Here is a 16,707-nt window from a genome sequence, read left to right as displayed (position 1 = left end):
GCGTGGCATAGCCGCCGGCTGGCTCTCTCTGTTCTCTGAGCTGCACATGTGCAGTATAACTCACTCTATGCTCCGCCCAGACTCATGACCTGCCATCAGCAGCCAGCCAATAGATGCGAGCTTAGCGGAAAAAAATAAAAGCTCCACCGCCCGTGTTCCAGTTGTGTCCAGTTCTAATACCAGTTTATTGGTATACGCACCAGTTTTCTCGTTGCCTTAACATGTTCAAATTTACGTTCATCTTGATGTCTTGATACCAATGAATTATTTACAATCCCCAGAAAGAAATGGTTAGTATATAAAGTCATGTACCAATAAAAAAGCTAAGCAGGTCGTCAACAGGCAGTGTAGTCAATTCCAATCGCAATCTGTAGTAAAAATCCAAGAAGAAAAGCAAAAAATCAAAGTCCGAACAGCACTTATAAAAACCATATTCCAAAAACTAAACACCGCGCACAAAACTCTTACTGAGAATAATAGAGCTGTAGCAAACCGTATGTATTCGGTACTGAGTAACGGGTGCGCCATCTAGTTACGAGTAACAAAACGTTACACACGGCTGCATTTCGTTACTCACATTTTTCGTATGTTTTACGCATGCACGCGCATATTCGATGATTTTGCGTTACAAAGAACGATGTTTGTTTATTAAGTTAAGTATAATTTGGAAATTCGTTGTTCAAGTTTTTTACTGTTTATTAAAGGTATTGTGTGTGTAGACAAAGTTTGAGATTGGAACAGAAACAACGTAAGAAAGTATTGTTTACAAATTAGAAGTATGTATGTTTTTTGTTTTTTATTATCACGTATTTTCACGTTTTTTTGTTCTTATCTTAAAAGAGATAATTTAAAAAAGCTGCTCTAATGAGATTTAATTGTTTCTTGGTTAACAAAAACTGTTAATTATCAAATATTGTTAATTGTTTGTATTCTATTTATTATTATTTACGAGACGTCATACTGTACACGTACGCAATACGACTGGATTCGTTGCTGCAACATAACATAGCATGTTAAGCTGTATCAGAAGTAACGAGTAACGTAACGATACGATAGTAACGAGTACTAATTGTTATATACCTCGTTTAGGGTAAAATTTCAATCCGGATTGAACCTGGAGTGGAGTGAACTCGGAGTGAATGTGTAACGAACATAGACTGACGAAATGCGTTTATGGTAAATATCACAATCCAGATTGAAATATAAACAAGATAGAAGTTGGAGTCAACATGGACTTAAAATGTTGTACTTCCATCTCTGTCCACACATTCCTCTGCTCTTTTTTTGCCATTTTCACAAATTATTCCTGAAATGCAACGAGACCACTAACAAACAATGCAATATGGCGGCAGCCTGCTCGTGCGTGTTTTCTTTTCACTCCAGTCCGTGTTTAAAGTAAAATCTCAATCCGGATTTTTCAGTCCAGTCCACCTCAACAAGTGGAGTGGATTATCTCACACAAAGTGTTAAGTAAAATTTCAATATAGATTCCTCACTCCACTCCAGGTTCAATCCGGATTGAAATTTTACCCTAAATGAGGTAATAGTAACGAATACATACGGGTACGCTTTTTTTCGTTACTTTTACACCTCTAGAGAATAATGATAATGGCGTATTGGTGTGACATGGTCACAAGTTGAAAAAACCTGGAGGATGGGAAAGGGAATATTTGGAAACGTGTGATTATTGGCTAGCACTGTTACTATGCGGACATGTTTGGAAGATAGCGTGGTGAGTCAAGCCAGGGATAGGGGAGGGGGAGGGGGATGCGGACAAAGAAACCCTTCATGACGTCATGTGTCGCGGACAGTCTTTCTATCCAGGCGCGCGCAATGGCACGCACCTACGCAATTTAGTTACAGTGCCCGGAGTTTTTAAGCAATTTGAACAATTTTTTTAATTTTTTCGTATTTAGACAGATGATGCAAAGGCACATATTAATATATAGTACCTCCATTCTATTACTGACACCACAGAGTGTATTTTTTAATAAGATTCCATTACAATTTACTTTCATTTTTTGGAAATCTATATTATTATTTTAATAAATTGGTGTTTTTTTGATGGTTCCTGAAAACCTTTACGTTAAATCGCTGTTTTCGTTAAATCCGTGTTTGCAAAATCGGGGTTCTACTGTATGTTTTTGTGTGTTACAAACACATTTCAAGACATTGCTTGTGAATGTTTTCAATGACAAGCTTTTATTCAAATTTTTAAAGACCGTTTTGAAATGGCCATTTGTGATTGGCCAGAGTTTCTCAGTGGCGCAGCCGTTTGGAACTTTTGTGGTTTTAGGCGCCCGGCACTGAGGATTCTGGGAAAAAGAAGGTTTTTGGGGACCAGCTTGTGAATGCTGGGTTTCTCCGCTGGGACTTGCCCCACAGAAACAAACATTATGTAAAATCCGAGCGTGGGCATAAATTATACGTGCATGAACTACCTGATTCACAAGATTTGTGATGTACATAAATCACTGCCGAGTCGTATTTTGGCATAAATAATAGTGTGCCCATGTCAACGATACTAACGTACGCTATGTTGGCCCATAGTAACTGATGTCACTCATGATAAAATTTATTTATTTAATCCCCGAGTGACTTAGAAGTTAAATAACATCCAGTAGTTTAGGGAGGCTGTTTTTCTGCTCCAGACCTGAATCCCCGGCAAATCAAAATAAATCTATATCATTAATTGTGAACATTGAATGAACTGTTGCACAGTCGTGTACATCGTATCTCGCTACGCCATATTAGAACACTTTCTTACATTTTATTGGGCAAAGTGTTGGAATGGTTTTTAGTTTACCTGTGGAGTAATTATTTTGTGTTCTGTTAAAATATAGTGAATTCTGTTTGTGTCTCGTAAATGTAAGTAGTTCAATACAGCCAGATAGATTATATATATATATATATATATATATATATATATATATATATATATATATATATATATATATATATATATATATATATATATATATATATATATATGTAGGTATTATTCACTTGGAAAAGTTATATTTTCTTTTGTGTTCTGTTTATTCACCACAGTGAATCTTTCAAGCCAATAATTATTACACTAGAGTCCCGTTATAGCGAGGTGTCACAGTTCCGGGTTTGATCCTCGCTATAACAGTGTCCTCGCTATAACCGAATTGGACAAATTTTGGCCCCCAAACAATAAAAATTAACCGAAAATAGCATAAAAATTGTGTTTAAACCTGTATAATTGGAAAATAACAGGTTATATTAACGAAATCTTAATTTCTGTGAGCAGATGTGTGAATTCTCTTTAAAACGATACCCCATAAGTACAGATGCGATCACCGATTGCGTCAAAATAACCAGAATACCCTACCAAGCCACGTAAGTATAGCATCTCAGCCCGCGGCCGACGCAGCATTGTCCTGCTATCTATTGTCGATGCGGGCTGTCTGCTGGCGGCCATGTTGGTTCGAGATGTTGCTAACAGGTGGTGCTAGTGTAGCGCGACAATTTAATTCTTTACATAAAAAGCAGGAGTGCGGCTGCGGCAATGCACGTACGCCTCAAACGTAATAGTCGCTGGAAAACTATACTTTTTTCATTTAAAGAAACCTGTCAACTTTTTTTAGAAAATAAATTTGGGATTAAACTCAAACCATCACCACCCCTTTCCCGGACAGATACCCCAACAACTGACCGAAACAAAAGTTACAAGAAAACTGCCCTAGCGATTCGGAAATAAATACGGTAGTGCCTACTAGAGGTGTAAAAGTAACGAAAAAAAGTGTACCCGTATGTATCCGTTACTATAACAATTAGTACTCGTTACTATCGTTACGTTACTTATGATACTGCATAACATGCTATGTTATGTTGCAGCAACGAATCCAGTCGTATTGCGTACGCGTACAGTATGACGTCGCGTAATGCGTAAATAATAATAAATAGAATATAAACAATTAACAATACTTGATAATTAATAGTTTTTGTTAACCAAGAAACAATTAAATCTCATTAGAGCGGCTTTTTAATATTATCTCTTTTAAGATGACGACCAAAAAAAAACATTAAAATACGTGATTATAAAAACAAAAACATACATATTTCTAATTTGTAAAAAATACTTTCTTACGTTGTTTCTGTTCCAATCTCAAACTTTGTCTACACATGGCACAGATAACTAATGGAAGTTTGATGAAAGAAAGAAAGGATGGGATTCTATTTTTAAGCCACGCACTTAGGTGGCGACTGCACGGCTGAAGAATGTGACAGGCGTCAACGGCAAGATGTCTAGTGACGAGCGAGAGGGGTGGAGATAAAGCAGACAAATAACAAAAGCGCCATTCAAGCGATCACGCCGTAAATTCCTCAAAAATACCTCGTTATAGCCGTGTTCTCGCTATTACCGTGCTCGCTATAACGAGATTCTACTGTACTCATATTCAGTTATTGAGTGTGTATCTATAATAGCAATATATTTAATAATAATATCTACACATTTGAAAGTATACATTTATGTGTATATAATACAAAATACTTATTTTAGGCTATTTTGCAATTTAAAAAAAAAAAAAAACATTCTCATAACTGGTGTATTCTCTCTCTGCTTGCTTTGTTTTAAGGAGAATCTTGCTACACTAGTTCACTAAAAAACTATCCAGGGGGTAAAATGCTTTCATACTTTGGTTGATTGTAAACAGGAGCATATTTTCCGTTCAGGTTATCACAGGAATTTCCATGACTTTTCAAGGCTATCAAATAAATCACCTGGTTTCCAGAATGGCATCCTGTTTTATACACTGAATGAAGCACAGTTATGTTGCATAACTTCAACAATTATTTTCAGACCTGTTCTGGACTAGCTTGAGTGACTGCAGCATCAAGTAGGTACACTGATTTCCTTCTGAATGCAGTGTACGATGTTCAGGGGTATGCAAAATTTGGGGGTTTTTATATTTGCAAATACTGTTTTGTAATACTTATTCCCCTAAAATAGCGTAATGTCGACATAGTACTGCATTTTTATGATAAATTATTAAATATGTTCGTAAATGTCAGATACATTCAAAGTGTAGTTCAAACAAAAGTGATTTAATACAAGAAGCACCAGCATGTAAATAATTTATTTCTAATTTAGGCACTTTGGTACAAACTTTGTAGGGAAATAATGACATTCATTGAATTTCAAACTTTTTTTTTTTTTTTTTTCCGCACGCAATTCTCCATATAATCTTGTACCCGACCATAGAACATTCTAATTGGTTGTGCCCACTGAGTAGTGATCTGTTAATGAACTAGAACGGGATCACGTTGTATAGTGGTAGGAGTCAGTATGAGAATTGTTCTTCTGGCTAGGTCAGGTCTTCTTATATTCACATGTACCCTCTTTTATCGCATACTCATCGCATCCATATTTTAGGGCGTCAAAATTTGGATTGAAAAAACCTCTCGCGTAATCATTGCATGATGTTCATGATCCCGCTATTAGATTCTGAGCTCTTTGTGTAGGTATTTTTTCCGTAAAAACGATGTATTTTAAAGTAGAAGTCTAATATTTATTCGGACATTACCACTTACTTATTTAATTAACTGTAATACAAAGTTGTCTGATGTGTAAATTTTCTTTTAAAGATGTTTTTAAACGTTATAACGTTTATCTGTTCGTCTGCGTCGCCGCGGTGTACCGCTTATGAACATGTTGGCATATTTCATGTTTGGTTATGTTGCTTCCCGTATAGAGCGCGCGCACGTAGTCGAATATCGATATCTCGCCGATTGCATGCAACGCGCGCTCTGTCAAGTGCCGAGTTAACTACATTTGATGGCCCGCATTCTTTCGTGGTGTGTACTATGACGGTAGTTATGCGTTAGTTCAGGCTCGCATTCAGATCACAGATTTTGTTTTTCTATTTAAAGTTGAAGAAAGGTTATTAATTTAAATTGTTTGGCGTGCTCTTTTATACTTCACTTTTTAAATAAACTTACTTTCCATGAATAGTTTTTATGAATAACTTTACCTGGCAATTTTTTTTTTCTCGCATAAACATCACACCCCTACTTTTCAAACTTGATTTTAGTATAAAATGTGCGACGATTATGCGATAAAACCTGGTATGTATACAACTATACACACACTCTTTCTTCCAGAAGACTCCACGGTCAAGTTTTGCCATCAAATTCGTCCTTTCATTGCCTTCCACAGCATTGGAGTTGAGGAGTAACTTTTTTTAAAACAAAAATATTAACTTATGACATTACATTTTATGAATGGTTTAAGTTATTACTGTTTAAAATTTATATACTTTAATTATATAGTTTATATTACATAAGTAAGTATTGATGAATATTGAAAGCAGTGTTTCAGGCTTGAATATTGAGGTTTAGAGCCATAAAAATTTAAACTCACAAAAGGGAGATGGGATTATAAAAAATAATTTCATATTAAAATTTGCCAAATTAAATTTTTTTATAGGCTTTGAGTCTGTGGAAAATAAATTTACTTTAAGCTCAGAAGTGACTCAAATGCACCATTGCATTATGTACAAAAGGATAATAAATATTACTAGTAACAATTTGAAATTTAGGTTAGAATTATTTTGAAAATGAAAGAATGTGTTGATAGCCCTCTCAAGACGCTGAGTTCAACAGCCAACTATTCATGCGGTGCAGAATTACTTCACATCTAAAAACTCACTGAACCAGATAGCTTCGTCTTTTATTTTATTATTATATATAGCTAGATAGCCAGTTTTTCCAAGCTGTTTTATGTATATGTGGTTTGAGTTCTGCCACAGTTGTAAATTGAGGTAAGCAATTTCCAGAGCTGTGGCCTATACAAATATAAACACACCAGAACAGTGAAATATCTTAATTTCTGCAGTCTATGGTTTGGCACCTTGTATAACCTAGCACCAATTGAACCGCTGGCATTCAGATTTTTTTCGGTAGATTTCTGTAGTGTTCTGAGTTTATCGTTGCTGTCTGTTTTCATTTCAGCAGTGTTTCCTAACAGGTTACATTTCACACGTGGTATTACTGTTAAAACTATACTGACACTTGATAATCTGCCATGGTCATGGTTCCGAATGAACTTGATTCAAGATTTTTTATGCTGCTATTACGTACCTAGCACGGGTGACCTCGTGCCAATTGTTGTTATATCGCTCGCACATCATTTCATAAAGGTCGCATTAGGAAATGGCGACATATAGCAACCGTTACCAATAAAAAAATTTATGGTAGCATACAAAGATACAAACACAAGGAAATGTAGCATACCACACATCTGTTGCCACCAATAGTTATTAGTGTTATTTTGTATATCTAAAGACACAAGAAATGTCATTTTAAAACACTATAATGAGACATTGCTTTAATGTCCAACAAATCTGTAATCTTTCAGGAAATAGAGCCGCGTGGCATTCACGTGCAACTGATAGAGCACTCGTCAGTCACCTCTGCTCCGGCAATGCTGCCCTGGAAACCTGCAGCTGTATCTCCGTGCAGTCCGACAGCCGGTGGCATCTGTTCCTGCACCACCGCGGTATCAAGGCACGGCACAGCGTCACCAGGATCAGGTTGCGAACGTGCTCCGCATGCAGCGAGCACGCCTCGCTCAGCCAGGCGAAGCTCACGCGCTCCTTCATGGCAGTCACCAGGCGCGACAAGACGGCGTCAGCGTGCGCCACGTTGGGGAGCACCCTCTCCAGCAGGCACGACGCCCGCGCGACACACCTCAGCAGGCTCCTGGACGGGCGTCTGTCGGACGTCGCCCAGAACATGGCCGCGCAACGAGCGTGTTCCTCGAGGGTCGCGGCAAACAGAGCACCTCTGCAGTCGTCACACTCGCAGCTCCCGTCCAGTTCCTTCACGATGCCGTCCACGACGTACGCGAGGGAAAACTCATCGTTCGGACAGCCGAACGTCCCGTGAGCACACATCTTGCGGGGCGAACGAGCGACCCACTCACACGGATCGCTCAGCAGCTGGAACGCGTCGCACCCTTCCTCGCAGTCCGACTCCTGGACGCAGGGCAGGCCGCTCAGCACGAGGGTCTTCAGGGCGGAGGCGAACTGCGCCGCGGTGGGGTCGGCCGTACGGCCGCTGCTGGCCCGGACGGAGGCGAAGAGGTGGTGGAGCAGGTCAAGGTTCAGGGCCCGGGGCTGGACGCGCGTGAAGCCCAGCTGCTTGAGCCGGGCCCACAGCAGCGCCATGCCGCGCAGCGTGGACACCCAGCCGCTCAGGCACTCCGGCCGGAAGCTGCCCGCCCGCCACTGCCTCAGCTCGCCCTCGCACTGCTCCCAGAAGCTGAGGTGCAGGGCCTCCCTCTCCGCCCGCAGCTGGCAGCGCCGCCCGCCCGCCCCCTGCGGCCGCGCCGCCGTGCCGTTCAGGCTGTCCAACAGCGCGTCGCACAGGCCGGCGAAGTGGGCCGTCGCCAGGGCGCTCGGCTCCAGCAGGCCTGCCACACTTGTACATCTGTACTACACTATTTCATCACTTTTGATACTGAAACTGACTATGTTAAAGAATTAACACTAACCAGAACACCGGTAATCATGTGTGCACAATTTAGATGCAACCACTATCAAATATTAATAATTAATTTAGCAACAACATGATGTTATAAATTATACGGTTGACAGGTACTGACATAAAAATGGTTTTTTTTTAAATAGTATTTTTGACTAATTTGGGCAATACAACGTAATATTTTTAATGACCTTAAATACAAAATCTAAAGTATTCTTAGAGCTGGATCGACTAAATCTGGACATCGAGGTCTACTTTGCACTGACTGACGCGTGTACGTGTAAACAACGCAAGGACTCACCGGCGGACACGAAGCGACGGATCGTGGTGGCCACAGTGCTGCTCAGAACCTGGGCTGCCATCGCCACGTTCTCCACAGCCTCTCCTCGGGGCTCCAGGTGGTCGTCCGTCAGTTTGCTCAGGATCCTGAAAGGTTCCCGCCGACGATCGATGTCGCGGGCTTTACCGAACACAGACCACGACGCTGTCGATTCCTTGGTTCTGCCGGCCACGTTGTGCTTCACGAGAACATTGTGCTTGAACAGCATGTTCCTGGTGGCCTTGAGGAGCTGTGGGGGGTTGTACAGCGTGACCACAGAGTTGCAGCCGATGTGCAACGACGGATTGTCCTCCGTCGCACCCAAGCGTCTCAGCATGCGACTGTTGCTGGCCTTCATGTTGCACACCGTCGCGACGACGTTCAGGCCCGCCCTCCAACACGACTGAAGAACCGAGCGCAGCAGTTCCACGGACAAACTCCCGGCCGTGACGTAAAATGCCACCGGCTGCACCCACTTCCTTCGCAGTCCTTTCAACAGGAACACCAGGGCGTGGCTTCCAAACTTATCACGCTTACCCAAGTGCCCCCAGTCTTCGAAACCCACGATAGAGTCCGTTCTACTGTCGTACTGCAGTCGTTCCTTGAGAGGCATTTCGTCGAACAGCAGAAGGCACGTGCGATCGATCGCGTCCATGCCGGACACCGTTTTCACCAGGGATTCGAAAATGTTTTTGTTGTAGCCCGGTCGCCAGGAGATTCTGGCGAGAGTGTTGCTCAGGCTCTTCTTCGAGGGCAGCTCGAAGACTGTGCTCAGGAGAGTGTAGCACTTGGGCAGCCTCTTGTACAAGGCCAGAGCATGCACCTTGTCCTCCAGAGACCACTTCCGGCCCTTGCGCTGTCTCCTCCTGCCGAACACTCGCGATGCCAGGAAGTTGGTGGCGGCCAGTGACATGGACTGAGACAGCTCGTCCAGCTCCCTCACCGGCTGGCTGTCCACGCTGCACACGCTCCTCAGGGGCGGGCTCTGCCCCTCGTACTTCCTCCTGACCTGCTTCAGGGAACGCACTCTGTGGGAAACCAGCATGATCAGCTTCTTCTCTCTGGCCGTCACTTGTCTGCAGGAAGCGCTGCTGTGCAGAACCATGGAGCTCGTCTCCTGATCCACATCCGTCACGAAAGCTTCTTCAAAACCTAATTCGCTGGCCTGAACCTTGTCCCAGTTGGTGCTCCTGTCAGACGATTTTCGTTTTTCCTTCCGGGGAATCGAAATCACTTCCGGTGACCCTTCGGATTTTGGTGTGATCACGTACACTGTAAACGAGGCTTTCTTAATTTTTTTGGAACTATTATATTGTTTATTGCCTGTCTGAGCCATGTCTTGTGCGTAGAAAAGTTGACTCTCTGGAAGTTCGGAGTGTTTTGCGTAGATGTGATCGAACCCGTCCGCTCCCGGTGACGTCTCCTCAGCAGAAGCATCTTCGGTACGGTAAACTGATGTGACGATAGGAACCTGATCAGAGTTATCTTCGGGATCTTCAGAGTACTGCAGATAATCATCTTCAGTGTACTCTACACAATCATCTCCAGGATGCTGTGAAGAAGTATGTTCTAAGTACACCAACGAACCATTTTCAGAATAGTTAACAAAGGAATCTTCCGGACACTGTGTGGGAGAATCTTCAGGATGCTCTACAGATGTGTCTTTAGAGTGCTGTACAGATGCATCTTCAGGAAGCTGCAAACAGTAATTCACAGGAGGTTCCGTGTCCACGTACACACCATTTTCCAATCTAATTGTTGGCACAGCTCTATAAATGAGCATAGTTCTGTCATTGTCTCGAAATTGGCGCTCATTAAAATGTAACTCACACATGTATGCATGCGTGGTGTTTACCTTAGGATTCTGTGCACAGTCAAGCCATTTTTGGACCCTGAAACAATATTTATTAAAGTTAATTATAAAGATGACAATGTTTACCAGTACAAGAGTATTGAAAAAAAAATGTACCAAATACAAATTTTGAACATATAAGTACAATTTTACTGAAACTACATACTACTTAGACATGAGTTAGGTTTATGTACCTAAGTATGCTTCAATAACTAAAATATGTTTTTGCTGCATAAATAACATTTTTAGTAGTTTATTAAAAGAAATATAATGAACTTATTTTCGTATGGAAGGAAATTTATTTATTTATTATTCATAGATCCGTTCGATACCACACAAGACACAAGGTCTCAGAATGGAAATTTTTAGAACAGGTGCTCTTCTGAAAAGATATAACTTCTGAAAGTGGTATATCTGGTAAATACATGTCCCAAAAAATGCATTAAAGTATTTTCAATATCACTAACATAACATAACAAACCATCCACACTATTATAAAGTATTTTTAATGTAGCTAAGTAACCTAACCAATTATTCTTAATATCACAGTATTTTTAATAGGTAACTTAACCTCACCATTCATTAAATTGTAAACTAATTTAAATATCACAATGCCCTTTTAGAGAATAATTGTTAAATATGTCAGGAATTAAAAAAATTAAACTTTTTATTATTTTTATTTAGAAAACTGGCTCTCTTCCAGAACTAACAATTAGCACCCATGATCCCTACAGATTATTACTAGCCTTTTAAAATCCTACTTTAGCAAAATTATTTCGGCCCTGAACCAACCAAATCCAGTTATTAATTTAATTTTTAAATAAATCATTCAAATGACCTTGGAAAGTTTTGTATCTGGGCTCGGAAAAGCCAGTGCAGCAGGTTGCAAGGTAGGAGGCAAATGGAAAGACTGGTGGGGCTATTAAAGTGCCTGCCTCATCAGGGGTGTATGCGCGACGCTCGCTGGTGCTTCTAGCGCTGTGTCGCCTCTGAGCTGGCGCGCAGTCTTCTCGTCGTGCATATGAGCGGTGACTGTAACATTATAAGGCCAAGAAATGATGATAAAGGGGTAATGCAAGTCCCGTAAGTGCTTTCAAGAATCTGTACCGGTTGTTTTACGCCTAAAAATTACTCTGAAAACATGTGTTTTACCCATTTTAACTCTTCCAAAAATACAGTTTAAAAACTGATACGGAAACAAAAGTACTTGTCGGCCTTCGGCGAACTCTTAAATGCCCTTCGTAAGCAGACCCCACTCGGATATCTTGTGTAGTTTATAAATCACATTTTTTCTGAAGCTCTGCGCACCGTGTGTGTGCCCGGGTGGGCGGGGACCTTAAGGGATGGATGAGGGAGGGTGGAATGGGCTGGGAACAGGGACAGCAGTAAGAGATCGTAAGGAGTGATGTAACAAAGTGTTTTAAGAAGGGGAAGAGGAAAGCGCTCCTTGCTAAAGTCTGGGAAGGAGTAGAACGTGCTTGATGGCATTGTTGTCGAAGGGAGGCCAAAGGAGCACGGAAGATCAAGAAATTGAAAAAAAAACGTTTAAAAACCCCATTACAAGAAATTTAATACACCTACTCGCTGCGTGCAACTGAATGGACGTAGGCAGTGTGTGTTCTATTATTTCTAAATATTTGTGACCTAAGTGACAAGGTATGTTCTCGATAGACATTTCTACGATAACTAAAACGTAAACGAGCACAATTGCAGCAGTTCGGAAAGTAGTTAGTACTCATCTTTGAATTCTTCAAAGAGCTACTAACCTAGCTTTTCCAGCAGGGCCATTTCCTTGAGGAAAACGAAACAAACGATTTTTTTTGCCCCTCGATTTACAACCACTAGCTGCACACTTGTAAGGCCAAAGATATGGTGCCGACATTTCTTTTCAGTGCATTATAGCCATTTTCAAATAAAGCCTACTACACACGGGACTCTTTTGTGAGCAGAAAGGTGTACACTTTCTTGCTTACCTCGACTAGTAGCCAAATCGTGTCGTGTGAACACCCGACTCGCATGCGCGCGACTCGCATAATCTGAAGTGTATACTAGCTAGTATCGATTAGAGCAGGTACTATTTTTCGCTCTCTTTAGTGAGCGAGTCAAATGTAAATAAACAATACTATTGCGCGCGCGAATGTTTTTAATGTAAACAAACATTGTTATTGCTGGTATTTGGTATGGATTATTAAATAGTCTCTAAACACATAAATATCATAAATAATAATACAAACAGTTGTGAGTGTGGAACTGGTAAGTGTTTGTAGTGAAATGTCGGACTGGACGAAAGAAGCAGTGGAATATTTAATTGAGACCTACAAAAAGCACGAAGTTCTGTATAATAGCAAACTTCCGGGATATCTGAATAAACACTCCAGAAAATATGTTTTAGAAAAAGTAGTTGTTGAAGTTAAGAAGGTGCGCCCTCAAACAACAGTGGACGATGTAAAAAAAAAATTTCTTTCATTGCGGACTCACTATGGTCATGAGCTTCAAAAATTACAGCAAAGTCAACGAAGTGGTGCTGCAGCTGACAGTGTTTACAGACCTACAGTATGGTGGTTTCCTCTGATGGGTTTCGTGAAAGACCACATCCAGGCCAGAAAAGGAGAGTCAACAATGCCTTCTTCGTTGCAATGCAGAGAGCCAGCATCAGCGAATGTATCTGGAACACTGCTGACTGTAGAGGTGGGTTTTTCTTCTCCTTCTCAATGTAGGACTGCATTGAGTCTCCCTTGTTCTGAGTTTGCCCGGTGATGAGACATTTATGGGTAATTGATTTAATATGAAATACCTGCACTGCATACAGGTACATGACTGCAATGAATTTGTGCTTATTTTGATTACAGAAGTTGTTTGAGTAAAATATTACATCTTTGTTTGTACATTCTTGTAAAATAATAGGAAACACAGTGTTTTAGATTTATTTTTATTGCAGAAACACATTCACAATCCTGTAAAATGTATGAGTAAATTAATTTGTGAAACATAAAGCCAAAGGCCACATCACTAATGTTAAATAATAACTTAACCAAATATATATTTACAAGCATGGAAATAAAGCCAAGCACCTACAGCCTAATACAGTACAATACCTTTATTAACTGATGAACCAGATATAAATTATACCAAGCATCAATGAACAATAAGTATTTATTAAAGGAATTTCTGGTTGCTTCAAGTGTATTTCCACTCATATACATATTTACAACAAAGTTTGGTTATGAAATTGTAGACCTGTATACCTGTATTCCAAAATTTATGATAATAAATGACATACACAGTCATGCTTTCAAGGCTAGCAAGCAAAAAAATTAAGTAATGCATTATTTGTTTAGGAACAGATGTGCCTTTTTTGTGTACTGCATTAATTTAGAAATTGAATTTATTGACACATTCCCACTGCCAAGGCACAGCGCCAATATTGTTGAAATAAGCACATAATTTGTTTCTTATTTCAATTGCACTATTTTGGCATCTATTGCCTATGTGTGCCCTAAGGCCTTTCAGACTATACCCTTGTTTAAATGTTGAATTTTGAGTATCTTCAGTTTCTATGCCACTTAGGTAACTACTTGAATGTTCTTGTATTAAATAATTGTGAAGTGCACAAGCAGCGAGTGTTATAGTTTGAACCTTGTCAACTGACAGATTAATTTTTGTAAGGAGCACGCGAAACCTATTCGCCAGGATGCCAAAAGCGTTTTCCACCACTCTCCTGGCACGACTTAAGCGATAATTAAATACTTTGTGCTCTTTTGTCGCAAACCTTTGACTGTATGGCTTCATTATATGCGGATGTAAAGGAAATGCATCATCTGCAACTAATGTAAATGGCGATACAATATTTGTGTTAGGTAAATTCATTGGTGGTGGGAAGTTAAGAGAATTGTTCTTGACTAATGAACTTAATTCGCTATTATTATACACACCACCATCACTAACACGGCCATTGCAACCAACATCGAGAAAGAGAAATCTATAATTTGCATCAACAACAGCCAAAAGTACAATACTATTAAAACCTTTGTAGTTATAAAAATATGATCCATAACATCTGGGGACTTGAAACTGAATATGCTTTCCATCCATAGCCCCTAGGCAGTTGGGGAAGTTCCATTGATCATAAAAGTCTCGAGAAACCTTTAACCATTCTTCTGTAGTGTTGGGAACCTGTAAAATAAATGTTTGTCATGTACCTTTTGTACACGCTCTTGTTACAGGATGAAGAAACACAGATTTTTTCACAATCATTGCCTGCCAGTGATCTCACCCACGAACAGTCTATTCCAGTAGATCACGAAGAAACAATTGATGTGTGCATGCAAGAGGTTCCAGATGAAGGGACAGTTACTGCCTATGATTTGTCGCCTGCCCCTTCCGGTTCATCTAGTATAAATTCTGGACCAAGTAGGAAAAGAAGGAAAGTGAATAGCGACATGGCACCACTTTTTGAAAAAGCAGATACAATTTTGAATACTGTGCAGTCCAGACTTGGCTCCCAGTCACGCTCAGAATCCGGCACACAATTGTTTGTCAGATTTTTGGCTGAACAGCTTGAAAAGATTCACGATGAAGAGTTAAGGCTGGTAACACAACACAAACTGCAAACAGTTGTGATGGAAGCGCAACTACAAGATATGCGGAAACGCCGACCAACGAACAATATAACCTATCCCGAATATTAAATAATTTTGTTAAGAAAAGTGTGCAAGATAAATGTAACATATTTGTTTGTATTTTAAATTGTATTTATTTTCATCCTGTTTTCCAAACTTTTGTTACCTATTTATGTTTACTTACCTTTAAATAATCGTCTTTTAAGGCATCATAAATAGCTCTACAGGTAGGTGGAATGATTCCGCTCAATGTGGACGCAGGTATTCTGTATGCAAAGCTCAAACTTTGGTAAGTTTCGCCCGTTGCCAAAAACCTCAATGTAACAGACAACCTGAAAATATAATATACTTGCTGTAACTCATTCAAAATGCTTACAAGTGTTATGTTTTTCTCATATAAACATATACCTACCTTTTCTCAACAGAAATACTTTGCCTCATATTTGTGCTCTTTTTTTTAATGCGTGATTCAACTACCCTTTTTAATTTTTGAAATGATTGCTCATCCATACGGAGGTAGTTTTTGTATGATTCTGGATCTTCCATTTTTAACTCCTCGTTCACTAGCCTATGTACACAGCCAGCCCCTTCATCACGCCTCTGTATCCAAGGTCTTGTCCACCACCTACGCCTTCTCCATCTGCTACTTTTCAATGCACATGCTATTTGTATAGCACAAATAACACCTACAACACCAAGTACTGCTTCAATGTCAGAATTTTTCTCCATTGTTGAAACACTATTGTTTACAAACTTTCTTGTTCACCAAAGAGAGTTGTGTGTATGGTTCACACTAGCTAGTATACAAGTTAGAGGTCACTTTCTTGCACACTTTAGATGGTCACTTTCTTGTACAAGAAAGAGTCCCGTGTGTAGTAGGCTTAACATACTCGCAAGAGACAAACATAAATGTCAACAAACATTTCACAGAAGATACACCAATATCACCAACACTTTCATACTATAGACAAAAATTGTGACTGTTGTCGAATTCTGTAAGTTTATTCGCATGAGAGAGTGTAATCGGGTATTTATATCAAAACATAAGTAATAGTTCTAAACATTTTTGAAAACAGTTCATGATTCTTTGAAAACTAATTATATGGAAAATAATTTATTAAAATTTGAAAGATCCTGGGTCAGAATGTAGTGAGCTCAACAAAAATATTGATACTGGTAAATAGATAAGATGTGAAAATATTTATGTGAATTGGTATAATGTTTATGCCACCACATCAGTAAATGCCCTATCACACCAGAAAATTGTTGTCTCCAACTATACAAGACAACAGGGTGGCTCCAGTGACGGGAAACCAGCTACGAACTCAATACAAAAGCCAACAATACTATAGTACAACACTCAACCCCCCCCCCCCCCCCTTCCGTAAATCGGCCAAACAAAC

General features: G+C 40.0%; 1 protein-coding gene across 1 annotated transcript; it reads right to left on the bottom strand.

The window, feature by feature from the left end:
* Positions 1 to 5,089: 5,089 nt before the first annotated feature.
* Positions 5,090 to 16,232, bottom strand: LOC134539428 (uncharacterized). Its single transcript, XM_063381459.1, has 4 exons — positions 16,190 to 16,232; positions 12,452 to 12,601; positions 8,816 to 10,725; positions 5,090 to 8,443 (listed from the first exon to the last, which is right to left on the bottom strand). The coding sequence occupies exons 2-4, from the start codon at positions 12,565 to 12,567 to the stop codon at positions 7,437 to 7,439; spliced, it is 3,033 nt and encodes a 1,010-aa protein (XP_063237529.1). The 5' UTR covers positions 12,568 to 12,601; positions 16,190 to 16,232; the 3' UTR covers positions 5,090 to 7,436.
* Between the last annotated feature and the right edge of the window lie 475 nt (positions 16,233 to 16,707).

The sequence above is a fragment of the Bacillus rossius genome, chromosome 15 (genome assembly GCF_032445375.1).
Source record: "Bacillus rossius redtenbacheri isolate Brsri chromosome 15, Brsri_v3, whole genome shotgun sequence".
NCBI classification, from domain to species: Eukaryota; Metazoa; Arthropoda; class Insecta; order Phasmatodea; family Bacillidae; genus Bacillus; species Bacillus rossius.
Note: the sequence above shows the minus strand (reverse complement) of the source record. Positions and strands in the feature narration are given on the sequence as shown.